This window comes from Lithobates pipiens, unplaced genomic scaffold (assembly GCF_037356315.1).
Source record: "Lithobates pipiens isolate NorthernLeopardFrog02 unplaced genomic scaffold, aLitPip1_a1.2 Scaffold_13, whole genome shotgun sequence".
Lineage (NCBI taxonomy): Eukaryota > Metazoa > Chordata > Amphibia > Anura > Ranidae > Lithobates > Lithobates pipiens.
The window spans coordinates 162,470,658-162,497,273 of record NW_027507718.1 but is presented as its reverse complement, the minus strand read 5'-3'; the positions used below and the strand labels follow the sequence as shown (position 1 = coordinate 162,497,273).

At 44.0% G+C, this 26,616-nt stretch overlaps 1 protein-coding gene across 4 annotated transcripts in view; it reads left to right on the top strand.

Annotated features, from left to right (window-relative positions):
* CHAF1A (chromatin assembly factor 1 subunit A) overlaps positions 1-26,616 on the top strand; it is a 623,099-nt gene that overhangs the window by 104,325 nt on the left and 492,158 nt on the right. For 3 of the 4 annotated variants that reach the window (XM_077475776.1, XM_077475775.1, XM_077475777.1), the window contains one exon: positions 20,148-20,791. The exons of the other annotated variant lie outside the window; for it this stretch is intronic. In XM_077475776.1, the coding sequence (XP_077331902.1) occupies positions 20,148-20,791 (644 nt within the window). The remainder of the gene's footprint in view (positions 1-20,147; positions 20,792-26,616) is intronic. 4 annotated transcript variants of the gene reach the window in all.

Genomic DNA, 26,616 nt, shown 5'->3' with positions numbered 1-26,616 from the left:
ATACAGCGGCCACTTGATTCCTAGCCTTAAACTTGCTCGGCGCTCCATGCGGAACCCCAGTTTCATCTATGTAGATCTGGGGGTCAAAAGACCCTGAAGGAGGGGTGTCCCTTCTGCTCCTCCGGTGACCCTTTTTCCAAGGAGACTCTGACCCTAAGCGCAGAAGCATTGCATCTTCTGTGAAGTTCCACCGAGGTGTCATCGTGGATGGTGGACATCATGTTAGACGTCTTTCCTATCCCACTTCACAGCCACTTCTCATTCCTCAAGCTTGCTGGTTCCCCCCTTTGGTTGTGGCGACAAGACGCTGTGGGAAGCCCTTTTGGTTTTTCCTTGTACCACAGGCCAAAGTTTATTATTTTTGTTTATTTTTTGGTACAGGTGGCGGAGAAGGGGCAAACTAGTGTAATAGTTGTCCATGTAACTATGATACCCCTTTTGGAGGAGTGGGAATGCCAACTCCCAAACTATCTTTTCACTTATTCCCATGTATGATGGACACTCAAGGGGTTGGAGCTGGCAATCTTTGCTTTTGTACACTCGTAATGAGTGCACATAACCGGTGGCGCTTTCACAGAGCAGGGTATGGCTTGAAGCTCGACAAGCTCTTACTGGGGATATATTGCTTGATTCCCAGCTGGCCTGTAAAATGCACCAGGGATTTGTTGACACATGTTTTTGTCAGGGACATAAGGTTTGGAAAACTTCTTGGGGGGGGGGGGGGGGGGGGGGAGAGGAGATTAGGGGGTGAATTTTATATAGTTTATCAAAGTGTGGGTGATTTTGGGGGGGGCGCTATGAGTTTTCACTAAAATGCAGGAAGCGTATTATAAGTTCGTATCAGGGTCTGGACATGGCTGATAAAAAAAACTGGCATATGATGGATGGGTTTGGTTGACCAATTCTTATGCATTTCGTTTATTTTATTTTTGTTCAAGCCCCATGTTGAGTGTTAGGCCTTAAAACATTTTAAGCTACACCACTGTTAGGGGGTCTCCATTAAAAAGGGCGGGCATAGCTGGAGCTGGGGTTGGTTGCAATAAATTGTTGTGCAAAAAGTAGTGATGCACCGAAAACATATCGGCCGAAAATGCCCTTTTCGGCAATTTGCCGAAAGAGAAAAACGGCCGATAATGGAGCCGAAAATGGGGAGTGACCTGGGTGGGGGCGGGGCTCCGCCCCCGCCCCTGGTGACGCCCATCATGGGGGTGTATAGCGCAGGAGAGCCGCCTCCGCCGCCTGTTTGATCACAGCGCCGGGAACATCACAGCTTTCATTTCAATAGCTGTGTGTTCCCGGCCGCGCGCTGGTCACACACAGCCCCTCCCCCCTTGTCCGGGCACTTAGATAGGCAGATCATCCGCAGGATTGGACGGATGATCTGTCTATCAAAGTGCCCGGACAAGGGGGAGGGGCTGTGTGACGGCACGCGGCCGGGAACACACAGCTATTGAAATGAAAGCTGTGATGTTCCCGACGCTGTGATCAAACAGGCGGCGGAGGCGGCTCTCTTCCCTGCACAGGCTGGCTGCAAAATCACACACTGGCTGCAATGGGGCACACTGGCTGCAGTGGGGCACAGGCACACTGGCTGCAATGGGGGACACTGGCCTGCAATGGGGGATGCCTCCTGTACCACGTCCTCTGTCTCTGACCATCTCCTGTACCATGTCCCCAGTCTGACCATCTTCTGTACCATGTCCCCAGTCTCTGACCATCTCCTGTACCACGTCCTCTGTCTCTGACCATCTCCTGTACCGTGTCGCCGGTCTCTGACCACCTCCTGTACCGTGTCGCCAGTCTCTGACCACCTCCTGTACCGTGTCGCCAGTCTCTGACCACCTCCTGTACCGTGTCGCCAGTCTCTGACCACCTCCTGTACCGCGTCGCCAGTCTCTGACCACCTCCTGTACCGCGTCGCCAGTCTCTGACCACCTCCTGTACCGCGTCGCCAGTCTCTGACCACCTCCTGTACCGCGTCGCCAGTCTCTGTCCAGCTCCTGTACCGCGTCGCCAGTCTCTGTCCAGCTCCTGTACCGCGTCGCCAGTCTCTGTCCAGCTCCTGTACCGCGTCGCCAGTCTCTGTCCAGCTCCTGTACCGCGTCGCCAGTCTCTGTCCAGCTCCTGTATAATTTTTTTTTTTTTAAAACAGTAATTTTCGGTATCGGTGCTGTTTCGGTTTCGGTTTTCGGCCTAGTGTATTTTTCATTTTCGGTATCGGTTTCGGCACCAAAAAACCCATTCGGTGCATCCCTAGCAAAAAGGTTGGTTTAGTCCATGATGCCTTCAAGCAATTAGTAGGGAAAGATGCATTTAAAAAAATCCATTTGGGAAAGACAGTGTTGACCTGCACACCTGGCTGTGCTGTAAAAGGGGGGGGTCGTGGCTGACCCTGTGGTAGAAGGCAGCCACAATGGGTTTGCCAAGCCTTCTGGAAGCTGGATTTGGGCCTTTAATTCATTGTCGTGCACTGGGCCTTTCCTCCTGGGGTCTAGCAGCACTTGTACCGGGCCTCTCCTCCTGGGGTCTACCGCCGTTGGCACTGCTGGTAGCTGCCTGGTGTTCAGAGTGTCTTTTAGGATGGACTGCTTACTACTCCAATTCGGATCCTGATGTGCTGCCTTCAGGGGGCTCATATTCCGAATCGGAAACGGTGAGAGCTCCCCATTGCTCTCATCGGTCAGACTGAGTATTTGGTATGGCTCTTCTGGGTTGTACACCTTTCTGGACATAGTGGCTGTAGGTACTCTGGTGGTGAGGTGGCTGGTATTCTGGTGAGGTGACGGGTACTCTGGTAGCAGGTGGTGAGGTGACGGGTACTCTGGTGGCAGGTACTTTGGCAGGTGGTGAGGTGGTGGGTACTCTGATCAGTAAGAGAATGGAATTTTACTGACCCCTACCACCAGTCATGTTGATTAGAAGACAGATTTATTACAGATGTACCAGTACAAAGGGGTAATAGAACCCTTACAGCAATGAGTTCCACAGTGGAATCGCACCAGAAAATCCATACAGTTCTTATAGCAGTATTTGGCAACCTGCCATTGGTTAAAGCACACTGGTGACTCATGGTGCATTGTCAGCTTTATTGCCAAATCCAGCATGCCTTTCACAAGGCTTCCTTTTATGGTAACATTTGCTAGTTCTTTAAGTTTTTTTTTTTTGTTTTTTTTTTTTTTGTTTTGGATGTTGGTCAGAACTAAAAGTTGCATAAACAATAAGTCCGTGCCTTTTTCAGCTAAAAAGTGCATCTAAGGAACAAGGCTAATGTCGATATCGCCTGTAATTCTTTGCATATTTCTTATCCCCTCCTCTCTATTTGCATCCTCAATGTATTACTTCAGTGCAGGTCCATTCCACAACTGGGTTTTCAGACCTTACTTCAGAGAGAGTATTCGCATCATCATAGATATCTTCTCCTTGGCGAACTGTGTGTTACATTATCCTGGTCATGGCTGTCTCATTTAATCTTTGAAAGTCCTTGGATAAAGGAAATACAACATCCACAAGTGACTAAGATGGCTAAAGCCACGGCAATAGAGATCAAACATGAGGTGACAAGTCCAGTCCATTTCCCAAACCAAACTTCAAGCCAATTTGTGAATGGATCATTAATACCTGAGTTTTCTGCTAATTCATTCGATAAAGCTGTCAATCCTTCGAGGGCTCTAGTCGCGGTTCCTCCATGAGCTGTATTGCTAGGAATAAAGGTGCAACACATACCGTCAAACATTTTGGACCCTTCCTCTTTCTGCTAGAACCATATCTAATACCATCCTATTCTGCCATGCCATCAGAGAGGTAGAGGCTAATTGCTCTGCCAATCCCTAGACGTCATTCCTGTTGTAGTTTGCAAACCTTTGTTGGTTATAGTGTGTATATATAGTTAATCCAGTCAACATTTTTTGTGTACGCTCACCCACCAGAAAGGAGACTCAAATACAGCGGCCACTTGATTCCTAGCCTTAAACTTGCTCGGCGCTCCATGCGGAACCCCAGTTTCATCTATGTAGATCTGGGGGTCAAAAGACCCTGAAGGAGGGGTGTCCCTTCTGCTCCTCCGGTGACCCTTTTTCCAAGGAGACTCTGACCCTAAGCGCAGAAGCATTGCCAGCTGTACCAGGGCACAATCCCCTTGGGAATTGGCTGGGAGTCTTGCTCTGAGTCTTATGTCCGCATAACCACCAGATGTCTGCCCTCTGGGTTTCTCAACCCTCGTCACTCTCTCCCTTTACAATTTTGTTAATCCTCTCCATGCGATAAAGACTCCAAATCTTTGCCACTCTATCCCCCGGAAGTGCAAAACAAGTAAAGTTGCCCGGGTATGCCGTGACAGCAGTGGGTATCTGAGGTCTCTGAATGCAGGAAATAAACTTAACGTGTGACCCGAAGTGTTGGTGTCAGGTTTGTATGTTTTTTTGATGCAGCTTCAGCATACACTCCAAGCCTTCTGGATCTGTATTGGTATTTAAGGGAAAATGCAGTTTGTTTGTGTTTTTTTGTTTTTGGGTGTTGGCAGTATATATTAACCTTTCAAAGCCATTCATTCTTATCCTGGTATCCTGCTTCTAATGTTATAGCTTCTTCCACTGTGAGATTGGTGAATCTCGCTGTGGGTTCTAATACCTCTACTGTAAGTCGGTTCTCATTAGCTAATTCTTCTTGTTTGTCTCATTCTTTGGTTTGACTTCAAGGAAGAATCTTCCCAAAGGGTCAGTTCCCAATATCCAAGCTCCTACATGGTATAACCTCTGATCTACTAGATTGGGGTCCTTCAAGGAAATCAATAATATATTGCAATTCTTTGGTTCTGTACAGGGAGAGTTGGCCGCTTTAGTTATGGTTAATCTATTCTTTAAATTTCCTGCTGCTGGGATCTTATATCCCCAATCCTGGGCTGCAGTTGTCCACATGACTGAATCCCAAGTAGTACACCCGGTAGTTCCAGCCAGGTAGCACATGTATTTTTCTGCCCAGGTCGGCTTACGTCTACCTTATCTCCACAATCTGTGATCTGGCAGAAATCCACCTGTATAGTACTGGTGGTTCCTTCAACAAAGGTGAGGTTCAATGCTCTTCTTGTCTCTTCCCAATTGACTGGTTCCATTATCCTCCTGTCTTTCCTACCTCCCTGTATAGCGTCCTCTCCTAGAGTCTCCAATACTCCGAGGAACAAAATCCCTACCATCCTATCTGAAGTGAGGGGGGCCTAAATGGGGCCTTTTCTTCACCAAGGTTGAGAAGAGCAGACCTTTTATCTGCCTCTTAGTAGTTGGTTTTTTTCCCCCTCCTTCAGTCTCTGTCCCTACTCTGCCTATGTTTACCTTTTTTTTACAGTGGGATTGGTGAATCCAGGTAGTCATTTCAGCGATTCTTACTGCGTTGTTAGTAGTAAAGAGTACTTGATATGTCCCGTCCCACTTGGGAGTGCCAATGCTTTTTTTATCACCTTGATGAGGACCCAGTCTCCAATTTTGTACTTTATCTTCTCCTATGGGCTCTCCTTCTGGAATGGAAAACACTTGGTTAATTTATTTTTATTTTAATGATCTTGGCATGTATTCTGTTAAGGTTCTTTCCACTTCCTCTGTGTGGGTTTGATTTGGTAATAAAGGTGTTTTATAAGGTCTACCATACATCAATTCAAATGGATTCAGACCCTCTTTAGTAGGGATGATGTGCATGCTTAAAATAACTAGTGGGAGACGGTACATCCAATTTTTTCCCTGTCTCTTCCATAGCCTTTTTTAGCTTGCTCTTTAGTATCACATTGTCTTTCTACGAGCACTGCTGACTGAGGGTGATATGCACAGTGCTCATTTACTACTATACCCATCACTTCTGTTAGGTGTTTTTATGGTCTGATTTACAAAATGTGGACCATTATCACTAAATTTTCTCTGGTATCCCAAATCGTGGCATGATACCTTTTTAGTAAGGCTTTGGATACTATTAGGGCGTCAGCACTTACTGTGGGGAATATCTCTACCAATGCATTAATGATTACCAAACAATATTTTTTCCTTTCGCATTTGTCTAATTCAATAAAATCCATGCCAATGTGGTGGAATGGATATTGCGGTGTGGGGAACTTCCCTTTCCGTGGTCTTATGCCTCCCTGAGCATTGTCTTGCACATATAATGCATTGAGAACAAAGTTTGTGTTTTTTTTTTTTGTTTTGTTTTTTTGTAGTTTGTGAAGCCATAGGCTGTACATACCGTATATACTCGAGTATAGGCCGACCCGAATATAAGCCGAGGCCCCCAATTTACCCCCAAAAAAACTGGCAAACTTATTGACTCGTGTATAAGCCGAGGGTGAGACATGCCTGTCCATCCCTGTGTGTCCGTCCATCCCTGTGTGTCCGTCCATCCATCCCTGTGTGTCCGTCCATCCATCCCTGTGTGTCCATCCATCCATCCATCCCTGTGTGTGTGTGTCCATCCATCCATCCATCCCTGTGTGTGTGTGTCTCTCCATCCATCCATCCATCCATCCATCCCTGTGTGTGTCTCCATCCATCCATCCATCCATCCCTGTGTGTGTCTCCATCCATCCATCCATCCATCCCTGTGTGTGTCTCCATCCGTGTGTGTGTGTGTGTGTGTGTGTGTGTCCAGCCTACCTTTGTCCCGAGCCTCCGTCCCGTGCCTTGCCTCCTTGCCTCCGTCCCGTGCCTTGCCTCCTTGCATCCGTCCCGTGTCGTGCCTTGCCTTGCCTTGCCTTGCCCCCGTCCCGTCCCGTCCCGTCCTGTGCCGTGCCGTCCCGTGCCCTCTTCGTCGGCGGCCATTGTAAAGTTCAAAAGCTGCGCCGCCGCCTTCGCCTGTGATAGGCGGAACACTGAATTTCCCAGCAGCCTGTGTTCCGCCTATCACAGACGTCGTATCATCCTCGTCCGTAGTACGAGGATGATACGATGTCCGTGATAGGCGGAACACAGGCTGCTGGGAAATTCAGTGTTCCGCCTATCACAGGCGAAGGCGGAGCCGGAGGCGCGGCTTTTGAATCGAATGGCCGCTGTCTGTCTGCTCGACGCGCTGATCGAGCGGGCAGACAGCGATGACTCGAGTATAAGCCGAGGGGGGCACTTTCAGCCTCAAAAAAGAGGCTGAAAATCTCGGCTTATACTCGAGTATATACGGTACCTTATTTATCATCTCAGTCATCCCCCTGTTTGACACATGAGTTACTCCATGTGTCAGTACTGCATCATACCTAAAGGATTTTGGCCATACCGGCTTTCCTTCAGGTGATGTGTAGATGTTATCTATTATTGTGCATCCTTTTATTTTCCAATATTTCTTCCCAGGGGATGCATTCTGCTGCGTATCAGTAAGGACTGTATGATCTATCGCTATGATTTCCTGTTCTGTCATTATTTGATGTTTCTTGTGCCGCTATTTTAGCTTCTTCATCTGCCCTTTTCCTTCCGAGATCGGTTTTGTGTGTGCTTGACATATACAAATGGCAAGCTCTTTTGGTAACTGTATTGCATCTAGGAGTAGAATCAATCAAGTCTGTGTGAAATTGGCTTACCACTAAAGTTGCACGATTAACCCTTTCATGACTAAGCCTATTTTTGGCATTTGGTGTTTAAAAGTTAAAATCCATATTTTTTGCTAGAAACTACTTGGAAGAAATTACTTGGAACCCCCCCCCCCCCCCCCCAAAAAAAAAAAAAAAATATATATATATATATAAATTTTTTTTTTAGAAGAGACTCTGGAGAATAAAACGGAGATTGTTGCAATATTTTATGTCACACGGTATTTGCACAGCGGTGTTTTAAATGGAACTTTTTGGGAAAAGGGACACTTTCATTAATAAAAAAACAAAACAAAAAAAAAAACGTAAATTTAGCCCAAGTTTTTTGTATAATGTGAAAGATAATGTTACGCCGAGTAAATAGATACCAAACATGTCACACTTTATAATTGCACGCACTCGTGGAATGATGACAAACTACGGTACCTAAAAATCTCAATAGGCGACGCTTTAAATTTTTTTTTTTTTTTTTACGGTTACCAGGTTAGAGTTACAGAAGGTCTAGTGACGATCGCGGCGATACCTCACGTTTGATTTGAACACCATTTACATATGCGGGCGTGACTTCCGTATGCGTTTTTCTTTGAATCGCCAGCTCGCGGGGGCGGTGGGCGCTTTCAGTTTTTTAAATTGTTTTTAATTTAAAATTGTTTAAAAAAAAATAATTTTTGATAACTTTTATTGCTGTGACAAGGAATGTACACATCCCTTGTGACATTAATAGGTGGTGACAGGTACTCTTTATGGAGGGATCGGGGGTCTAAAAGACCTCCAATCCCTCCTTTACACTTCAATGTATTCAGATCACCGAAAACGGCTATTCTGAATACTGTATATATTTTTTAAAACTGGCGCCAGTGGCAGCCGAGTAAATGGGAAGTGACGTCATGACGTTGCTTCCGTGTTTACTATTAGGTGACCGGAATTTAGCCGCTTACGGCTTCATTCCAGTCCCTCCCTAGCCGCTGGAAGCTGTGGATGTGAGATCGGTGCTCCCGATTGAAAGGGAGCACCGGTAAGAGCGGTGGGAGGGGGGAGAAGTCCCCTCCCACTCCTCTGGCATAACAGCCGAGCGGCTGTTAGCCGCATCGGTTGTTATGGCTGGATAGCCGATTGCCAGCTGTGACAAACGGTACCGGGATGATGCCTGCAGGTGCGGGCATCATCCCGGTATTACCCCCAGAAGCAGAGTACGCACATCTGCGTACGCTCGGCGGGAAGGGGCTAACTAACACTTACTTTTTAGATCAAAGGGAAAGAACTTGTGTAAACAAATTATCTGGGCAGTCTGCCAAGCTTTCAACCACATGTAAATGCAGGAATTTTAAGCACTTATTCTAAATCTTTTACTGACACTTTTCTTAGATAGGTTTAAAAAAAATATTCTATCTCCATTTTATTCCCTAGGGTCTCAGAAAATTATAATTGCTGCAATATTTTATGTCACACTGTATTTGCCCAGCAGTCTTTCAAATGAAATTTTTTGGGAAATACACTTTTTATGTGAATGATACGCTGTGAGAATCGTGATCTCTTCTAAGCAAAAAAGTGATTCTCATTTTAGCCAGAATTGTGCATCTCTATTTGCCACTGGAGGTGATCATCCCCCTGTTTATCCATTGTGCAAAAACATGTTCTGTTGAAAATGCATATTGACTGTCCGTGTGTATGGTTAGATTTTCCTTTTGATAGTATGCATCCTCCTGACAGTGCTGCAAGTTCTACTACTTGTGCTGCATAATGTTTTGGTAATGGTCTAGCTTCTAAGATTTCATCCTGGGTCACTACTGCATATCCAGTTGCATTTGTGCCATCTGGATTTTCCTTACTGGAGCCATCAACAAAGTGTCATATCAGGGTTAGATGACGGTACATCTTTCAAATTCCTTTTCAGCGATGGCAGCCGTACAGTCATGTTTATGACCATCAATAGGAAGTGGTAGTAGTGTGGATAGGTTTAATGTAGTATATCTCTGTATTAAGTGAGGTTGTGCCAAAAGTATTGTCATATAGGAAAGGTGTCATGCTGGGCTCAAATATATTTCTTGTTGTAAACTAACACACCACATGTGGTACTTTGAGTGTCAGCGGGTGATATAGCACTATAGATGCTGAGACCTGTACACAAGGTGGAAGTGCTCTAGTTACACTGTCTAGTTTTGTAGAATAGTAAGCAATTGGCCTCTGACACCCGCCATGTGACTGTAAGTACTGATGTCATGTGATCTTCCCTTGAGTCTACTGTTCTAAGCTTGTCATAGTTTGGTAAGGCTAGTACTAATGAGCTAGAAAGAACTTGTTTTAGGTCATTAAAGGCTATCTGTTTCCTCACTCAATTTTATAACTTCCTGTAGGGCCATGGGGTTCCCATGCATGGCATGGACCAACAGTGTGGTCAGTTTTGAATACTGTCACCTACCTGGTGATGGAGCCTGATATGCAGAGGATGGCCTCTTACAACAATGACTTGGAGCCCCTGATAGAGCTGACAGCAAGCACCGAGATGCAGTGTCGCACGAGTGCCTGGCGAGATCGCTGGATTGGAGCACTCCGCCGGGCTGTAGAGGTGTCTGTAGAAATCCCAGAGCATGGGTAGGCAGGTAACTGGAACGAGTAGACAACTGCTCCCCACAGGCAGGAGTGCAGATGCAGCAGAAGGCAGGTACAGGCAGGCCGGATCATACACAACGGGCACGTCAAACGGGCAGAAGCGTAATCAGATTACAGGCCGGGTCGTCAACAGGCTGACAGCAGAGTGGCAGAAGGAGCAGGCAGGTGCGGAGTGGGGGACAAGCCGGGTCGGATGCAGGCAGGAAACGGGAACATCAGGAAGCAAGCCGGGTCACAACAGGAACAGAAGGCAGGTAAGTAATTGCAGGTTACACAGGGAACGCTGTAGAGCAGACAGCACGGAGTCTGGAAACTGGCTGAGTTTAAATAGCCTGTTTGGGCGGTAAAAGCTGTCACATGGTGCGAGCGCACCAATGGCATCCTGACAGGGGCAGAGGTAACAGGTCGTCTTCGACAGCCATCTTAGGTGCTGGCATGCCCTTCCTGACACTGCCACTCCCCAAAGGGCAGCCTCCGGATGCCCAACTTGGCCCACTTGTCAGGATGGGAGTTCTTAAAAGCTTGAACCAAATTTTGGGCATGGATATTGCCTTCAGGTTCCCAGGAGTTGTCCTCTGGCCCATACCCTTTCCATTTTATCAGGAACTGGATCTGATTTCTCTCTTCCTGCAGTCTAAGATTGTTTCTACTTCAAACTCCTCCTCCCCGTCAATTACAGGTTCAGGCGGGCCAGAACTTTGTCCTGGAAAGGGGTCAGGAATGGTAGGTTTCAACAAGGTTATGTGGAACACAGGGTGGATTCTAAATGGCTCTGGCAACTCTAATTCATACACAACCTCATTGATCCGTCTCTTCACCGGAAAAGGTCCTATAAATTTAGGGCCCAGTTTCTTCGAGGTTCAGGCCAGTTTCAAATTGGTAGTTGCTAGCCACACTTGGTCACCAGGGTTTAAGATCAATTCTCCCCTTTTCCTCTCAAAAATGTCCTTATTTGTATGCCTGTGTCTTGGCCATTGCCTCCTGTAGCAGTTTGTTATTGGCGTTGAAGAAATTTATAGTTTTGGAAACAGCTGGTACAGGTCAATCTGGAATTGTATTAGACAAAAAAGAAGGGTGGAAACCGTAATTTGCAAAAAATGGAGATGGCTTTGATGGTTTGTGTACTGAATTGTTATAAGAAAACATGGCCAGGGGAAGCAGAGAAGCCCAATTGTCTTGAGAAAATGAGGAGAAACGTCGCAGGTACTGTTCACGGGTTTGATTAGTCCTCTGCCCATTTGTTTGTGGGTGATATGCAGAAGAAAAAAAGTTCAAGCCCAAGTGAATCGCATAAGGCTCTCCAGAATCTGGATGTAAACTTTACCCCACGGTCGGACACGATATTGGCTGGAATCCTGTGAAGCCTTAGACCTCATTGACAAAGGTTTGAGCTGTTTCTCGAGCAGATGGCGTGCCCTTCATGGGTAGGAAGTGTGCAATCACTGCCTATTCACAACTACAAAAATGGTGTTGTGGCCCTCAGATGGGGGGGGGGGGGGGTGTAAGTTGTGCAATAAAAAATATTGAGATCCTCTTCCAAGGTCTACTGGGGACAGGTAAGGGTTTTAGCCGACCCCCAGGCTCTGGATCTGCTGGTTTTATTGTGAATGCAAGTGGTGCAAGATTCCACATTTCCTACAATCTTTCTGCCTCCGGCCACCAAAATGTCCGTTGTACTAATTTGGTTGTCTTGCCAATGCCAAAGTGACCTGCCAGCACATGATCATGGCATCGCCCCATGATGGCCATTCGGAGGTTTTCCAGCACAAAGACCTGGTCTTCGTGCCAAAGTAACCCATCCTTTGCCAGTAGAGAGACCCCGGCTGGTGAAGGGTTCCTTAATAGTTTAATTTGTTTTATTAACTCTCCTTGAAGTATCATGAAGTTCCCAGGAGATAAAATGGTATTTGGAGATGAGATTTCTTCAGATTTGCTGAACATGCGTGATGGCGTATCAGATTTTGTTTTCTTTGATCCGGGCCTGAACGTTAAGTGAATCTAGAAAAGAATCATGCCCATCTGGCTTGTCAGGGTTTCATTCTTTTTGCTGTTCTTAAATACTCGAGGTTCTTATGATCTGTAAAGATCAAGATTGGGTGTGCAGCCCCCTCTAGCAGGTACCTCCATTCTTCCAGAGCGGCTTTGATGGCCAAAAGTTCATGGTCCCCGACATCTTAGTTCCTTTCAGCATTTGACAGCTTGTGGGAAAATAAAGCAACTGGATGCAGTAGAGCCTTAGCTCCCTGCCTCTGAGATAATATTGCTCCGACTGCTGTTTCTGAGGCGTCTTCTTCCAAGACATAGGGCAGGGCTGGGTCAGGGTGTTTGAGGACAGATGCACATGTGAAGTCTTTAGGGTGTCAAAAGCTTTCTGAGCTTCTGGAGACTGAAAATCTTGTACCTTGTTTGGTTAAACTTGTAATGGGGATATGATTGCAGATGAATTTTCAATAAATCTGCAAACCCCACAAAACATTGGACACCCTTATCACTGGGAGCAGGCCAATCCAGGATGGCCGTAACCTTCTGGGGATCCATCTGGATGCCTTTGTTGGAAATGATTAAACCCAGGAATTGGATGCTTTGGCGTTCAAATACACATTTTCTGGTTTTGCATAAAGTCTGTCTTGTCCAAGGTGACGCAATACGTTTTTGACGTGACTACGGTGGTGATCTAGAGAGGGAGAGAAGATTGGTATATCAAGATAAACTACAAAAAAGATCCAGGAAATCTCGGAAGACATCGTTGAAGCGCTGAAAAGTAGCGGGAGCATTGCAAAGTCCAAAGGGAATCACGAGGTATTCAAAATGCCCAAACCGTGTGCGGAACGCCGTCTTCCATTCACCCCCCTCTCATATGCGAACCAGGTTATAAGCACCCCCAAAGATGCAATTTTGTGAAAATAGTGGCCGTACCGAGTCGCTGAAATTCAGGCAAAAGTGGAAGAGGGTAACTTTTTTACAGTGACCTTATTAAGTTCACGGTAGTCCACACAGGGGCGTCATGAGTGGTCCTTTTTTGCACAAAGATCCCCGCACCGGCAGGAGACGTTGAAGGGTGAATGAACCCCTTTTTAAGGTTGTCATCAATGTAGTCTTTCAAAGCAACAATTTCAGTTTCAGATAGCGGAAAGATCCTGCCAAAAGTAACTTCAACCCCAGGGAGGAGCTCAATTGGACAGTCATAGGCCCTGTGATGAGGAAGCGTTTCTGCCCCCTTTTTGCTGAAAACGTCCAAAAAGTTGATATGCTACTGGAACGACTTGTCGGGCTTCAAACTCAACATCGATGCACAGCAGGGGAGATTGGTTCTGATGATTCTCTTGCCAGCAATGCTGAAGGCAATAGGGGGAAAGAAACTTGATTTCTTCTGTAACCCAGTTAATGTGAGGGTTATGAGCTTTTAACCAAGGCATACCCAGAATGATTGCGAACAGAGGGGAGGCAATGGCATCTAGGGGTGGGTGAGGTGTGTTTTTTTTTTTTTTTTTTTTTTAAACCACAAGTTTAAAGCCAGACGGATCATATAACTGCCTTAGCAGACATACTCCTCACCAAGCGGGCCTTTTATCAACTTAAACCACAGGACTAGAACGATAAGAATACAAGTAAAGAAAACCCCTCTCTGCAGTAAAGTTAAACATGGAAAAGAAGACTAAACGCTCAGAAGAAAAGAAAATTAGTCTTGTGATATTTTTAGATGATCACTTGGCTACTTTTAGCGTTTTTAGATCGTCAGGCAGTCAACCTCCTGACGTTCGGTATACCCTTCAACAAATCTTTTTGTCATCTGTCCTGGACAGCGGGCTAAGTCTATTTACCATAGGCAATGTCCCCAAGTGCCTTTGTCTTCGGCCCCTGTCACACCTAGATCTTATATAGTCAACCACAGTCATACTCAATAAATTGAAAAACTCAAATCGCCTTGAGTAGAAGAGAAAAGAAGTTATGTCCTTAACTTTCACAGACCCGGAGGACTGCATCGAATAAGTCCAGTAGCAGAGGTTAGGTGTGGATCTGGAGCTGACCGGCCTCTTTACCACTTGAATGGGAGGACCTAGGTCTTGGCGAGAGGGAGTCTGATACTCGCCGATATTTTGGACGGCACTGTTCGATCCACCACCTAATCCTTACTTACGGCTCGAAAGGACCACGTCTGTAAAATTCCATTCTCTTACTGATCAGTCAACTCCGGTCATGTTGATTAGAAGACAGATTTATTACAGGTGCACCAGTACAAAGGGGTAATGGAACCCTTACAGCAAGGAATTCCACAGCGGAATCACACCAGAAAATCCATACAGTTCTTATAGTAGTATTTGGCAACCTGCCGTTGGCTAAGGCACACTGGTGACTCGTGGTGCATTGTCAACTTTATGGCCAAATCCAGCGTGCCTTTCACAAGGCTTCCTTTTGTGTTAACATTTGATAGTTCTTTAAGTATTGTTTTGGATGTTGGTCAGAACTAAAAGTTGCATAAACAATAAGTTGGCGCCTTTTCAGCTAGAAAAAGTGCATCTAAGGAACAAGGCAAATGTCTGTCGCCTGTAATTCTTTGCATATTTCTTATCAGTAGATACTCTGGTTGTACTCTGGCAGGTGGTGTGAGGGGGGTACTCTGGTGGTACTGTTGGCAGATACTCTGGCAAGTGGTGAGGTGGCGTGTGGTGAGGTGACAGGTACTCCTGGTGACAGGTCCTCTTTAATTGGGGGGGGGGGCGCGCGCGCGCGCAATCTGGGCACAGCGAGAGAGAGATATTTGGGGTACAGTAATGTTAACTCGCTGTTAGCTGATCTGCTCACACTGGATCGGTGTGTGAAGAGGAGAACCCAGCAACAGGAGTTACACACTGTTTACATTTAGTGACAGGCTGTCATTGGACACAGCCAGTCACTAAATAGCCAATTTTATTGGCTTTTTACACTGATTGGGGCTGGGCTGTATCAAAGAGAAAAGCTTCAGCCAACCTCAGGCCCGATCACGGCACAGCTCATCCCCGGGAGCGCGCACGTGCCCCGTGCACGCTTCTTCACAGGGATACACATGCATCGCTGGCTAGTAATGGATCACAGCCGGTAAAGCTGCTCCGCCGCTCGCCGCCACCACTTCAATACTCCCATAGGGGCAGAAAGCCGAGGATGTCATGACATCCACCCAGGATGGGGGATCCCATCTGTGGATGTAGTTTGACTATGGCTGGGCATTGAAGTGGTTAAAAAAAATTGCTTTTGGAGTAAAAATCGACCTAGAGTTTTCTATTTAAGATGCCTTTTAATAATTTTATTTGATTCAACATGAAATGGAGCTTAGTTATGTAGCATGAGGCTACATATTCTGCAGGATTTACTTTTTTTGGTAAACTGATTCAATTAGGGCTGAAACAACAACTAATCGATTACTATTTTCATAATCGATTTAATGGGGCAGTAACCTAATGGGTTAAAAAAAGAAAAAACGAAAATGAGCCCTTTATAGTACAAAAATATCACTACTGTAAATATTACTTTCACTGTTCTACAGTAAAAAAATGAACGCCTTACAGTAGTGATCTGCTTTTTTTTTTTTTTTTTTTTGCACTTTAAAGGGCTAATATTAGTCTTTTTAACCTCATTATGTTACTAAACGTATTAGGCCTGGTTCACATCTATATTTTTTTGGTGCTTTTTGCAGAAACTCACTACAGTTCATTTACATGGTTTCCTATGGGACATGTTCATATCTGTGCTTTTTTCAGCCGCTGCATATTTGGAAAGGGTCGGACTGTGCTTTTTTTTTGGTTCAATATACTTCAATGGAGAAGCCGCAGAAAAGAATGTAATGCGTTTTTGCAGCAATTTGTGTATTTTTTTTAATCTGCCCAAAAAAAATGCAAAAAACACAAATTGCAGTAAAATCACGTGTGCAAAAATCAAAACGCACAGCAAAAAGCACTGCAGAAACAGCCTTATACGGATCAATTTTCAGGTGAGAATATTAAGATAAAAAATCTTTGTACATTCGCTGAATGAAAGAATGTTTGAAATTTTCACTTTATTTCTGAACAAAAACCACATACTGTCAGACAACTTCTTGATCAAAGAAATTTTAAATTTCCAAATTTTCCAGTCACTGTGGTTAAAAATGAACGTCCATTTTACCCACTTTTTTTTTTTTTTTTTTTTTTTTTAAGGTTAATGACCGATCAAAATAATCGGCTAGCTAATCGATTATGAAAATAATTAATGGCAGCCCTAGATTCAATGAATCCAAGCTCTGCAAGCTGAGATAACATGCACTGCATTGATGCATTCACACAATTTCACATTAACCATTAGATAAACCTTCAGGAATATTCCTTTATCCAATTGTTTTGCAAATCTATGTAAACTACAAACTATATGATTGAATCTGTTCTAATATCATTTTACTAACCTGGCAGCTTATTCTAAATAGGAAACTTTGATTTTGTTTGCAAATATTAAAGATTCTAAATAACAGCAAGAATGAGTCATTACGTTTTAAGAGCACCTGTCCCTTCAGATCCATCATGGTAGTGCCTGTTAGCGGGCATCCACTCATCTGCTGCCACCACGTCCCTCACATTGTTGTCACTGCTGCATCACCAGCAGTCACATTAAAGTGAATGGGACTGTTGGTGAGTCAACAGTGGGCCAGAGGAGCAACACAGAAATGACAGTTTCTCTTTAAAAATGGATTTAAATCAAATCCACCCTGAACCGACTTGATGACTCTGTACAGATAGACGATCGAGCCTCCATTAAAGCCTTGCATTTGACCACCTAAACTCTGGTGGAAGAAAGTTCAGAGGCTATGGAAAGAACACGACCAGAAACCTCAGAACCTTGTGGCAGTGCTTCCATGCCCTTCCCAGCTGCGCTCTTTGCTCTCTGCTTCCTGGAAAACCTGAGCTGTGGCTTTGTGTTAACTCCAGAAACATGCACCTGGGGATCCACTCGTTTGCCCGGTTTCTATCCCCAGAGATGACTTGTGTGTCCTGAATAAGCAAAGGGAAAGCCTGCTCTGTGCCCTTCAGGTGCTAGCTGTGGCTGCCTTGTAACTGAAAAATGCCTAAGGACATCAGCCTCACTCCATAAGCAGTTCTTAAAAAAAAAAAAAAAAAAAAAAAAAAAAAAAGCTCTCCACTCAAGGCACAGAGCAAAAAAACTCAAACTCCGGACATCTAGTTGCAGCCAGCTCCGTGGACCAAGCACACCAAAATCTCTGCCCCTAATAGCAAGGCACTCATTGGGCGGCTCTAAAACATTATGCCTCTTAAAGGGCCCTGACCCCCTGTAGGAAGACTCGCCACTTATCTCAGGTAGTCCTTATTTACAGACTGCTGTTTCCTATGATGTACGATAAAGAAACTGTTTAACTGCTTAAGCTTTATCTAGAGTTGGGCTTTAAAGGGTACCTCCAATCTGTTAAGAATGGGCTATCACCCACGGTAGTATGTGTACAGATTTGTACACTTGCTAACTAGGTCATAGAGCATTTACCTGTGAGTGATCAGCCCTGGACACATTCTGTGCTGAAGGATGATCATGCACTCATAAATGGCTCAACGAGTGATTTCTGAGTGGACCTGCCAGCCTCCCATTGCATTCAGTGGGGCTTGCTCACGCAGCTAATTGCTGGGAATTCTGTTTGTAATTACGCATTTGCAAATGTGCATGGGGCTAAAACTTTCAAGAACTGGGCTTCATATCCTTTGTACAGCTTATCAACCACATAATGCTCTACTCTGGTATTCAAGAAAATGGGAGGGGCATCTAGGGGAGACTCCTGGAACAGAGGATTGGCTCCAGATGTGGCTATTTATAGCCAAAATGTCTAAGTCCTAGTGGTCAAGGCTTACTAACTTGGTGTGGTTTCACTTTATCCCTACCTACCTAGTCAGCTGCCTTCATGCTTGTTAGAAGATCCTTCTTTGCACATCTGGTTGGAACTGTCTAAAAGTTCTGAATTCTATTGGCTAAAAAAAAAGAACCCAGCCACAATATACATCAAAGACCCCCAGACATGAGGTTTCTTGTAGCACTGGTTACCCATACGTTTTTGGCTGCTAAGCGGGTTTCAGTCAGCATGAGTGTCTTTCAAAAAAGCCAGTGTGGAGGTCAAAGTTTGAGTTTTTCTCAGGTTGTGTTCTGCACGAAACTTCCACGTCCGTGAAATATTGGTGTCCAAATTTTGTGCAAAATGGATTGACACACAGATCCCTCCTACTTTTCTGATTTTTATTCACCCAATGATTTAACCACAACCTTTTTTTCCTTCCCTCCCACACGTTCCAGAGGTAATATGGACTGTTCCCCTTTCCAAAGTTACGGTTTATATCAAGTGCAGATACCACGCCTTGTACCCCTCCACTCCCTTCTTTCATTCCCTTCCTTGCCTCCTCCTACCCACTCCGTCCTTTATTTGTATACTTTCCTAGAGTACATTTCCCCTTCCTGGGTTGGTTTCTTTGACAGATTATATTTAGATGGTTGAAGACTACCTGGTCTTCTCTGTACTTTGTCCTTCAAACATTCTGTGTGCATGTTTGCTTTATCATTTGCCTGTGTTGTCATGGAATGAAGTGTGGTATTTTGTTTTGAAATGAAAATTTATATTGATATGCTCTGTATTTGTACTTCAATAAAAGCTTTTCAAGTAAAAAAAAGTGCCTTTTAACGTTTATCCATCTATGGACGTAAGACTTGCAGTGCAGCAGGATTTCTTCCGATTTGCTAGATCAGCAAGCCTAAAGCCTCGTACACACTACTGGGTTTTTTGCTTTTGATAGCTCAGGTTGGAGCCAATGGACCATTAACTCCCAAAAAGCCCTCCCCAGAACACTCCGGTCAGTGCTCTCAGCCATTGGCTGAGAGTGCTGATCTGGAGCCGGTTGCAGGCCCTTTTTTATTTTTTGACCCCACAAGGAATGGCTGGCTGCCATACACAGTCTGAATGTTGGCCTTTTCTATTGAACCAGTGAATGTCTGTCATTCGGCCCGTGTATTAAGTTTTACAGGGCTTGACATTTCAATTACTGCAGTAAGTTTATGGTTTCTTCAGTGACCATTAGAACTGCATCTCTGATGAAAATGAGCTCTGATCAGTTGCTGACGAGCATTTCAGTCAAATGTGAACATTAGCACTGTTTGTCACCCCTTTTGTGCCCACTCTTCATACACACACGCGCGTGTGTTTGTTTGTATATGTATCTATATATATATATATGTATATATATATATGTATATATATATATATATATATATATATATATATATATATATATATATGTATATATATATATATATATATATATATATGTGTATGTGTATGACTCATTTAAATAAGTCACATTATCCTAAACCAATGTCTGGGAGGTGTTCCTGACAGCTGTCACTGTGCTGAGGTTATTTCTAAGCACAGAGGATACCCGTGAACGCATATGTGTGTCTACTCAATGTTGAGCCTGCCCTGCTGCTACATACAGTGCCTTGCAAAAGTATTCACCCCCTTGGCATTTTTCGTGTTTTCTTGCCTCACAACCTGGAATTGATATGGGTTGTTTGAGGATTTGCATGCATTTAATTTACAGAACATGCCCACCATGAAGCTGGTGTGAGTGTTTTGTGCGTTTGATTCACAAAAAAAAGGACAAAATAACAGTCAATGTGCATAATTATTATTATAGTTTTATGTATATTTTCAAATTTTACTTCACTATTGTGATCAATTGCATATAATAAGATAACAAAAAAATTAAGTAAAAAGCCAAGTGGGTGAATGCTTTTGCAAGGCACTGTATGCATGTACAGCCAGAGTGAACTGGCTAAAGTTTACTTGAAACCCTCTACCCTCATCAAAACCTTACATTCACAAGTAGCATTTAGATACTGAAGCTGAGAGAATTCCATGGGCACTTAAATAGGTTACCTTGTATTTTAACTGTAGTCTTTGCTCAATTTTCTGATACCATTTTGTGTTCTGTAATTTCAGCTCGTTTACCTTTCAAACGCCTAAACCCTGCCCCTAAGGAGAAGGGGACAATCTCGCCAAGAATGATGCCGCAGGTGGTTGAGCATGCTAATACCGAGTGCCCATTTGATGATGTGGAAAATGGTTGCAATATGGATGCTGGCGAGGCTCCGCCAATTCCTAAAATGATAAATGGACGGGGACCACTCGATAACTACATCAGAAAGATTTCAAAGACTTACAATGTGATTCCTATCACAATTGACTTGACTGAAGACACAAATGGTGAACTTGCTGAAAAGCTCCCATTAAAAGGAAAAGTGCAGTACAACTTGACTGACCTCCCAAGTTGTGACTCGAGATCCCCATCTTGCACACAGACTAAGAAAGAGCCTGAAGATTGTTTGAAGCAAATGAGTAGTGCTAATCAGTTTACGGCAGAAGGGATCGCAAAGGGTAAAGAATCTCCTAATTCTGTAGGGCTACAAGCTACTAATCTGGCTGACAGTGTTACATTTTTGACTTCTCCAGTTAGCGACCATGCAGAAGATGAAGATACTACTGTGTCCTCAAACAGTTCTCCATTCAGTTCTCCTGATGCCCTACCAACTACTCTGTTAAACAGTGGCATCAAATCTGCATCTCCAACAGGCAGGTGTAAAGAAGTAAGTTGTCCGCCCCCTCCTGTGAGTCTTTCAAAATTGTGTGTGTGTGTGTATATATGTATATATGTGTGTGTGTGTGTGTGTGTGTGTGTGTGTGTGTGTGTGTGTGTATGTATGTGTGTGTATATATGTGTATATATATATATATATATATATATATATATATATATATATATATATATATATATATATATTATTCATGATCATACAGGTCTCTGCAAAAATCCATGGGCAGAACTTGTAGAAGCCAAACAATGGCAATTTTTAGGACAACCAATATAGCCATATGTAAAGAGGCTGTTCATCACCTAAGGACACTACCAAAACAAGGCTTGCTGGGAGCTGGAGAGGTTACATAGGCTTTCCTACAACTTTATGTGCCAGTGTCCTCAATCTTCAGTTTTTTTGCTGGTCTTTAGGTGATCCCTGAAAATTATATATTTATGGACTATACTTTTGAAAGTACTGGAAAATGTAAAGCCCTTTTTCACAAACCCTTCTCCACCTGGCTGCATCAGCACCATGGACAGTATTGCAGATTTTTGATCCGGTAGCCTTTGGCAACCTTTTCTGGGGAATCGGTATATGCCTCTCGGCATTTAAAAAAAAAAAAGTTACATGTCCCAGACTCTAGAACCACTTGACAAAGGATGAGGTACTTATTAAAGGCTCTTACTCGGGAGTGCAGCCATTGGACTTTGGCTGTTTGCCAAACTCAGTGTGGGTTAAGCACGTGGTGTGACCATAGATTTATCCTGACAGATCCCTCAATATTTCAAAAACTGGAGCTCTTCCCAGCAGCTTTGTGCTGCTATGTACAACTGTTTGGTGGCTTCCTTGCACCGAAATCTGGCACCTATGTCATTAGATGGCTGAGCAATTAGTCTGCAGGAAAGGATTTGATGGAAAATTGAGTCCTTGGACACTATATTTTTTGAGGAAGTTGAGGGCAGAAAAAGCGCTCTTATCCAGTAAGTCCCTTTTCCCCATGAAGATTCTGATCGGGTCTGGACCAGCAGGTCTAAATAGACTTGTCTGGTGAGGGGGTGTCTGCAGGCCTTTTTTTAGCCAGCTAGATCCAGGGCATTTCTGATCTAATAGGTCGAAGAGGTTGTGTCCCAGGGGTACAGGCTGCAGTTTATGCTCTTACCTGCCTGCCTTTTTACTAAGATTGTGGACCCCACAGACTAGGTTCTTCAGGAGTGCTTTTAGGGCAGGAAACGTTTTCAGGGAAAAATATTTGGACCAGTTTACGGTTTCAAAGCCCAGTGAGAAAATTCACCCCATACTAGAATTTCCTTTTTAAAATGGAAGTAAACCCTTCCAAACAACTTTGACCTACAGGTAAGCCTAGATTAAGGCTTACCTGTAGGTCCAAGTAATATCTCCTAAACCTATATGGTTTAGGAGATATTTGCCCGAAAATGGGCACCGCTGTCTACGGCGCATGCGCCGTAGACAGCGGCGCGCATGCGCACTAAATGCGGCAAGTCCAAGAATGGATTTGCCAAATTTGTCGACTCCCGTGCGCATGCGCGGGAGTGACGTCATCGCGGCCTCGCCGTATGACAGCGGCGGAGCTGCGAGGCGCGACTCCCGTGCGCATGCGCGGGAGTGACGTCATCGCGGCTTCGCCGCTGTCATTGGTCGGAGCTGCGAGACGCCACCAGCAAGATGGACGCGGCGGACTACAGGGATCAGCGGCGACTTCGCTGGCTCCTGTGTCAGGTAAGTGACACATAATGAGCTACTATGCGATGCATAGTAGTCCATTATGCTTTACCTTTGCAGGGAAAAAAAGAGGAAGTAAACCCATTAGGGTTTACTTCCTCTTTAACAACTTGAGTCCAAAAGTTCCAAATTGAATTGGCCGGCCTGTCATTGCATCGCTGCAACAAGATGGTTTTCTAGCATCCATAGACATTAACCACTTCAGCCCCAAAAAAATAAACAAATTTCTTCAGTTTAGGCCAATATGTATTCTACATATTTTTGTTAATGCAATTTTTTTATTTTTTCAAGTAGATTGCGCAAAAGTTATAGCAAAGTAAATAAAGTCGCGCTTCGGACTGCCCACCCTGTGAGTGGTTAAAGTGAATTAAATGAAGCGAGTGAATAGAAAAGATTAACTAAATAAATAAGTGGGTTAGAGCTGCCTTTACCTAAACCTCCTCACCCTGGATTGGGGGGGGGTTATTGGATTTAAAGGAAATGGATGGTAAGTTATGGCGCTAAACCCAGATTTTGTGCCTGGCGTATCTGTGAGAAAATGTATAGTGTCACACTGGTTAATGGTCTATGTGCAGGACTTGTGAAAATTGTGAGTTAAACTGCGGCAGGTGGGCTACCATGGGTGAACAGCCATAGCTGTAAGTCGGCTCTGTAAGACGCAGTTACAGCCGCGCGGGCCTGTGGTCGTGGCTACGTTACGTGCACCTTTCCTATAGCCAGAAGCGGACGTTGTTTGTATACAGAACGATCTTTTTAACTTGCCAATGTGAGTAGTTATTTGACATTTAAATAAAATATTGGTTTGAACGTACTACACCATGGATGTGTTTTTCTCCCTCTAATGCATATACCAATGGAGACAGTATAAACTGAAGGGTGAACATCTCCCCAGCACACCAGCAGCAGAAGCCAGATAGCAGCACAGTAGTACATACTGTGAAAGCGCACCTAACCCCATAGGGGTATAAGTTCTGGTGAGAGCATTCACATTACTACAGCACTGAGTGGCGCATCGGGGACGATTGTTTTCGCTATATTGAAGATCAGCGCTTTTCTGCACCAGTCACTTTATTTTATGTTACTGCTATCCAAGAAATTATTACATGGGACATTCTGAGTGATCCTAGGATGCGTTTGTTAGCTTTCCCACGTGCAATGATGTTGACATAATTAATTTTTGTATATTTCTGAATGAATTTTGGGTATTGCCATATGAAATTATATGAATTCAACACAGCAGTGTTAGTACACATTTCACACATCAATTAGTATTTTAATTAACTCTATAAGGTCTAAATAATAACCTAACACTGAGTCACAATTTTCACAAGTCCTGCACATAGACCATTAACCAGTGTGACACTATATATTTTCTCGGATACGCCAGGCACAAAATCTGGGTTTAGCGCCATAACTTACCATCTATTTCCTTTTAAATGCAAAAGTTATAGCGTCCACAAAACAGGATAAATTTATCATTTTTTTTAATTATTATTTTTTTTTTTTTTACTAGTAATGGCGGTGATCTGTTTAATTTTTTTTTGAGATGGTAACCTTTTTTTAACAGCGATTAGAGCTAAAAATGGCCACTGATTACTGTATAAATGTCACTGGCAGGCAAGGGGTTAACACTAGGGGCAACCAAGGGGTTAACGGTTCCCTATGTGTTCTAACTGGGGGAAACGTGGCTGACTAGAGACCGATCGTTGTTCCACTGACAGAACTGGGATTTGTGTGTTTACACACAGGTCCCCGGTTCTCACTGTCACAAGCGATCGGCTCCGGGCACACTCAGGCCCGCACGGCTGTAACGGCGTCTTAAAGAGCTGACTTACAGCTATGGCTGCTCACCCATGGGAGCCCACCTGCCGCAGTTTAACTGAGGCGGCTGGTTAGGAAGGGGTTAAAGATGCCCCCTGTATCGTTTCTGGTGAGTGACCAGCTCTTAAGTCTGTGGCTCTTCACTTTTTGCCTGCCAGTGGCTCCCCCAGTGTTAGACAGATGCTTTCTGTGATCCTTGTGCTATTGTGTTCTCAGGAATGCACATTATTGTATACGCTTTGTGATTTTCTCTTAAAAGTAGGGCTGAAACAACTAATCGATTAATAGATTATGAAATGAATCGATTACTATTTTCATAATCGATTAATCGGCCAGTAAAATGGGGTTAAAAAATAAACTAAAATGAGCCCTTATAGTACAAAAATATAATCACTACTGTAAATACTACTTTCACTGTTCTACAGTAAATGAACTGCCTGGCTTCACATCTTTATGTTGTTGCTTTTTGCAGAAACGCACTACAGTTCATTTACATGGTTTCCTATGGGACACGTTCATATCTATGCTTTTTTTTTTTTTTCAGCCGCTGCATATTTGGAAAGGGTCAGGGACTTTTAACGCTAAACGGTGCTGTTTTGGTTTAATATAAATCAACAGAAAATGTAATGTGTTTTTGCAGCAATTTGTTTTTTAATCTGCCCAAAAAAATGCAGAAAGCGCAAATTGCAGTTAAATCACGTGTGCAAAAATGAAAAACGCACAGCAAAAAGAATTGCAGTAACAGATCAAAAGCAAAAACTGCATAGGTGTGTACCGAGCCTTATGCTCGCCTAATGGATCAATTTTCAGGTGAGAAAAATCTTTGTACATTCGCTGAATGAAAGAATTTTGTTTGAAATTTTCACTTAATTTCTGAACAAAAACCACATACACTGAAGTCCTTTGACAGAAGTTTTCTATTTCCAAATTGTGGTTGAAAATGAACGTCAATTTGACCCATTTTTTTATTTTTATTTTAGGGTTAACAGATTTAATCAAAACAATAGGCCCAACTAATCGATAATGAAAATAATCGTTAGTTGCAGCTCTACTTAAAAGGTCATCCTGTCACAACCCTAGTAGCTAACATGTTTATGCATCTTCAGGGCTTTGGGTTTATTCTCAACTTACAGATGTTGCCTTGGCTTTAGTTTGCCACTTGGCCTGTGTTTGACTTTCAAAGAGGTGAGGTTTTCAGTTTCATTCCAGGTGTCTGTCACATGCATCAAATCACCGAGCTGCAAAGTCTCTCAATCCCTAGAATGTCAATGCTTTACCAGGATAAATGGATTTTTGATACAGCTTACCTGTAAAATCCTTTTCTTGAGTACCTTACGGGACACAGCATTTTTCATGACTGTCTGGGTTATACGCTACCTTTAGGTGATTGGACACTGGCAACTAATAGCAAGAAGGTTTCTCCGATAAAACCTCTCCTATACGGGTATTACCTCAGTTTTGTAGCAAGCAATGAAAAGTCTCAGAAAAGAGGGGAGGGAGCTCTGTGTCCCGTGATGTACCCAAAGAAAATGATTTTACAGGTAAGCTGTATCAAAAATCCATTTTTCTTTATCGTACATCATGGGACACAGAGCATTGTTCATGACTATATGGGATGTCCTAAAGCAATGCACCTGTGGGGAGGAGGACATAACCTATATAAGTCCCAGCTGGCTCCTAGCTCTATAATGTTGCCTGTAACATGCTGTGGCTAAAAACAGTCTCCTCTTGAAATCTAACATCCACCTGGTAAAACCTGGTGAACGTGTGAACTGAAGACAAGGCGGCTGCCCTGCAGACCTGAGCCATAGACACCTGTCGATGCACTGCCCATTAAACACTAACCCCTCTAGTGGAATCTGCTTTCAGGCCTCTAGGTGGAATCCTGTGCTTCAACTCATACACCTGGATGATAGCTTGGCAAATCCACCTCGAGATGGTTGTACTTGTAGCTGCCTGTCATTTTTTAGGACCCTCCAGCAGAATAAAGTCAAGCTTCCTGAATAGGGCTGACATACTTAAGTAGACCCTGATAGCCCTCACTACAGAATGCAAATGAAGTAACCTTTCTTCCCTAGACTTGGGATTTGGAAAAAAAGGAGAGCAGAATTATGTCCTGATTTGAATGAAAATGGGGAAACTACTTTTGGCAAAAAGTCCTGACGAGGGCGCATGACTGCCCTGTCTTGATGCAGAACAAAGTAAGGCTGTCTGCATGAAAGGGCGGCTAATTCCGACACTCTTCTGGCCGAAGTTATGGCCACCAAGAATAC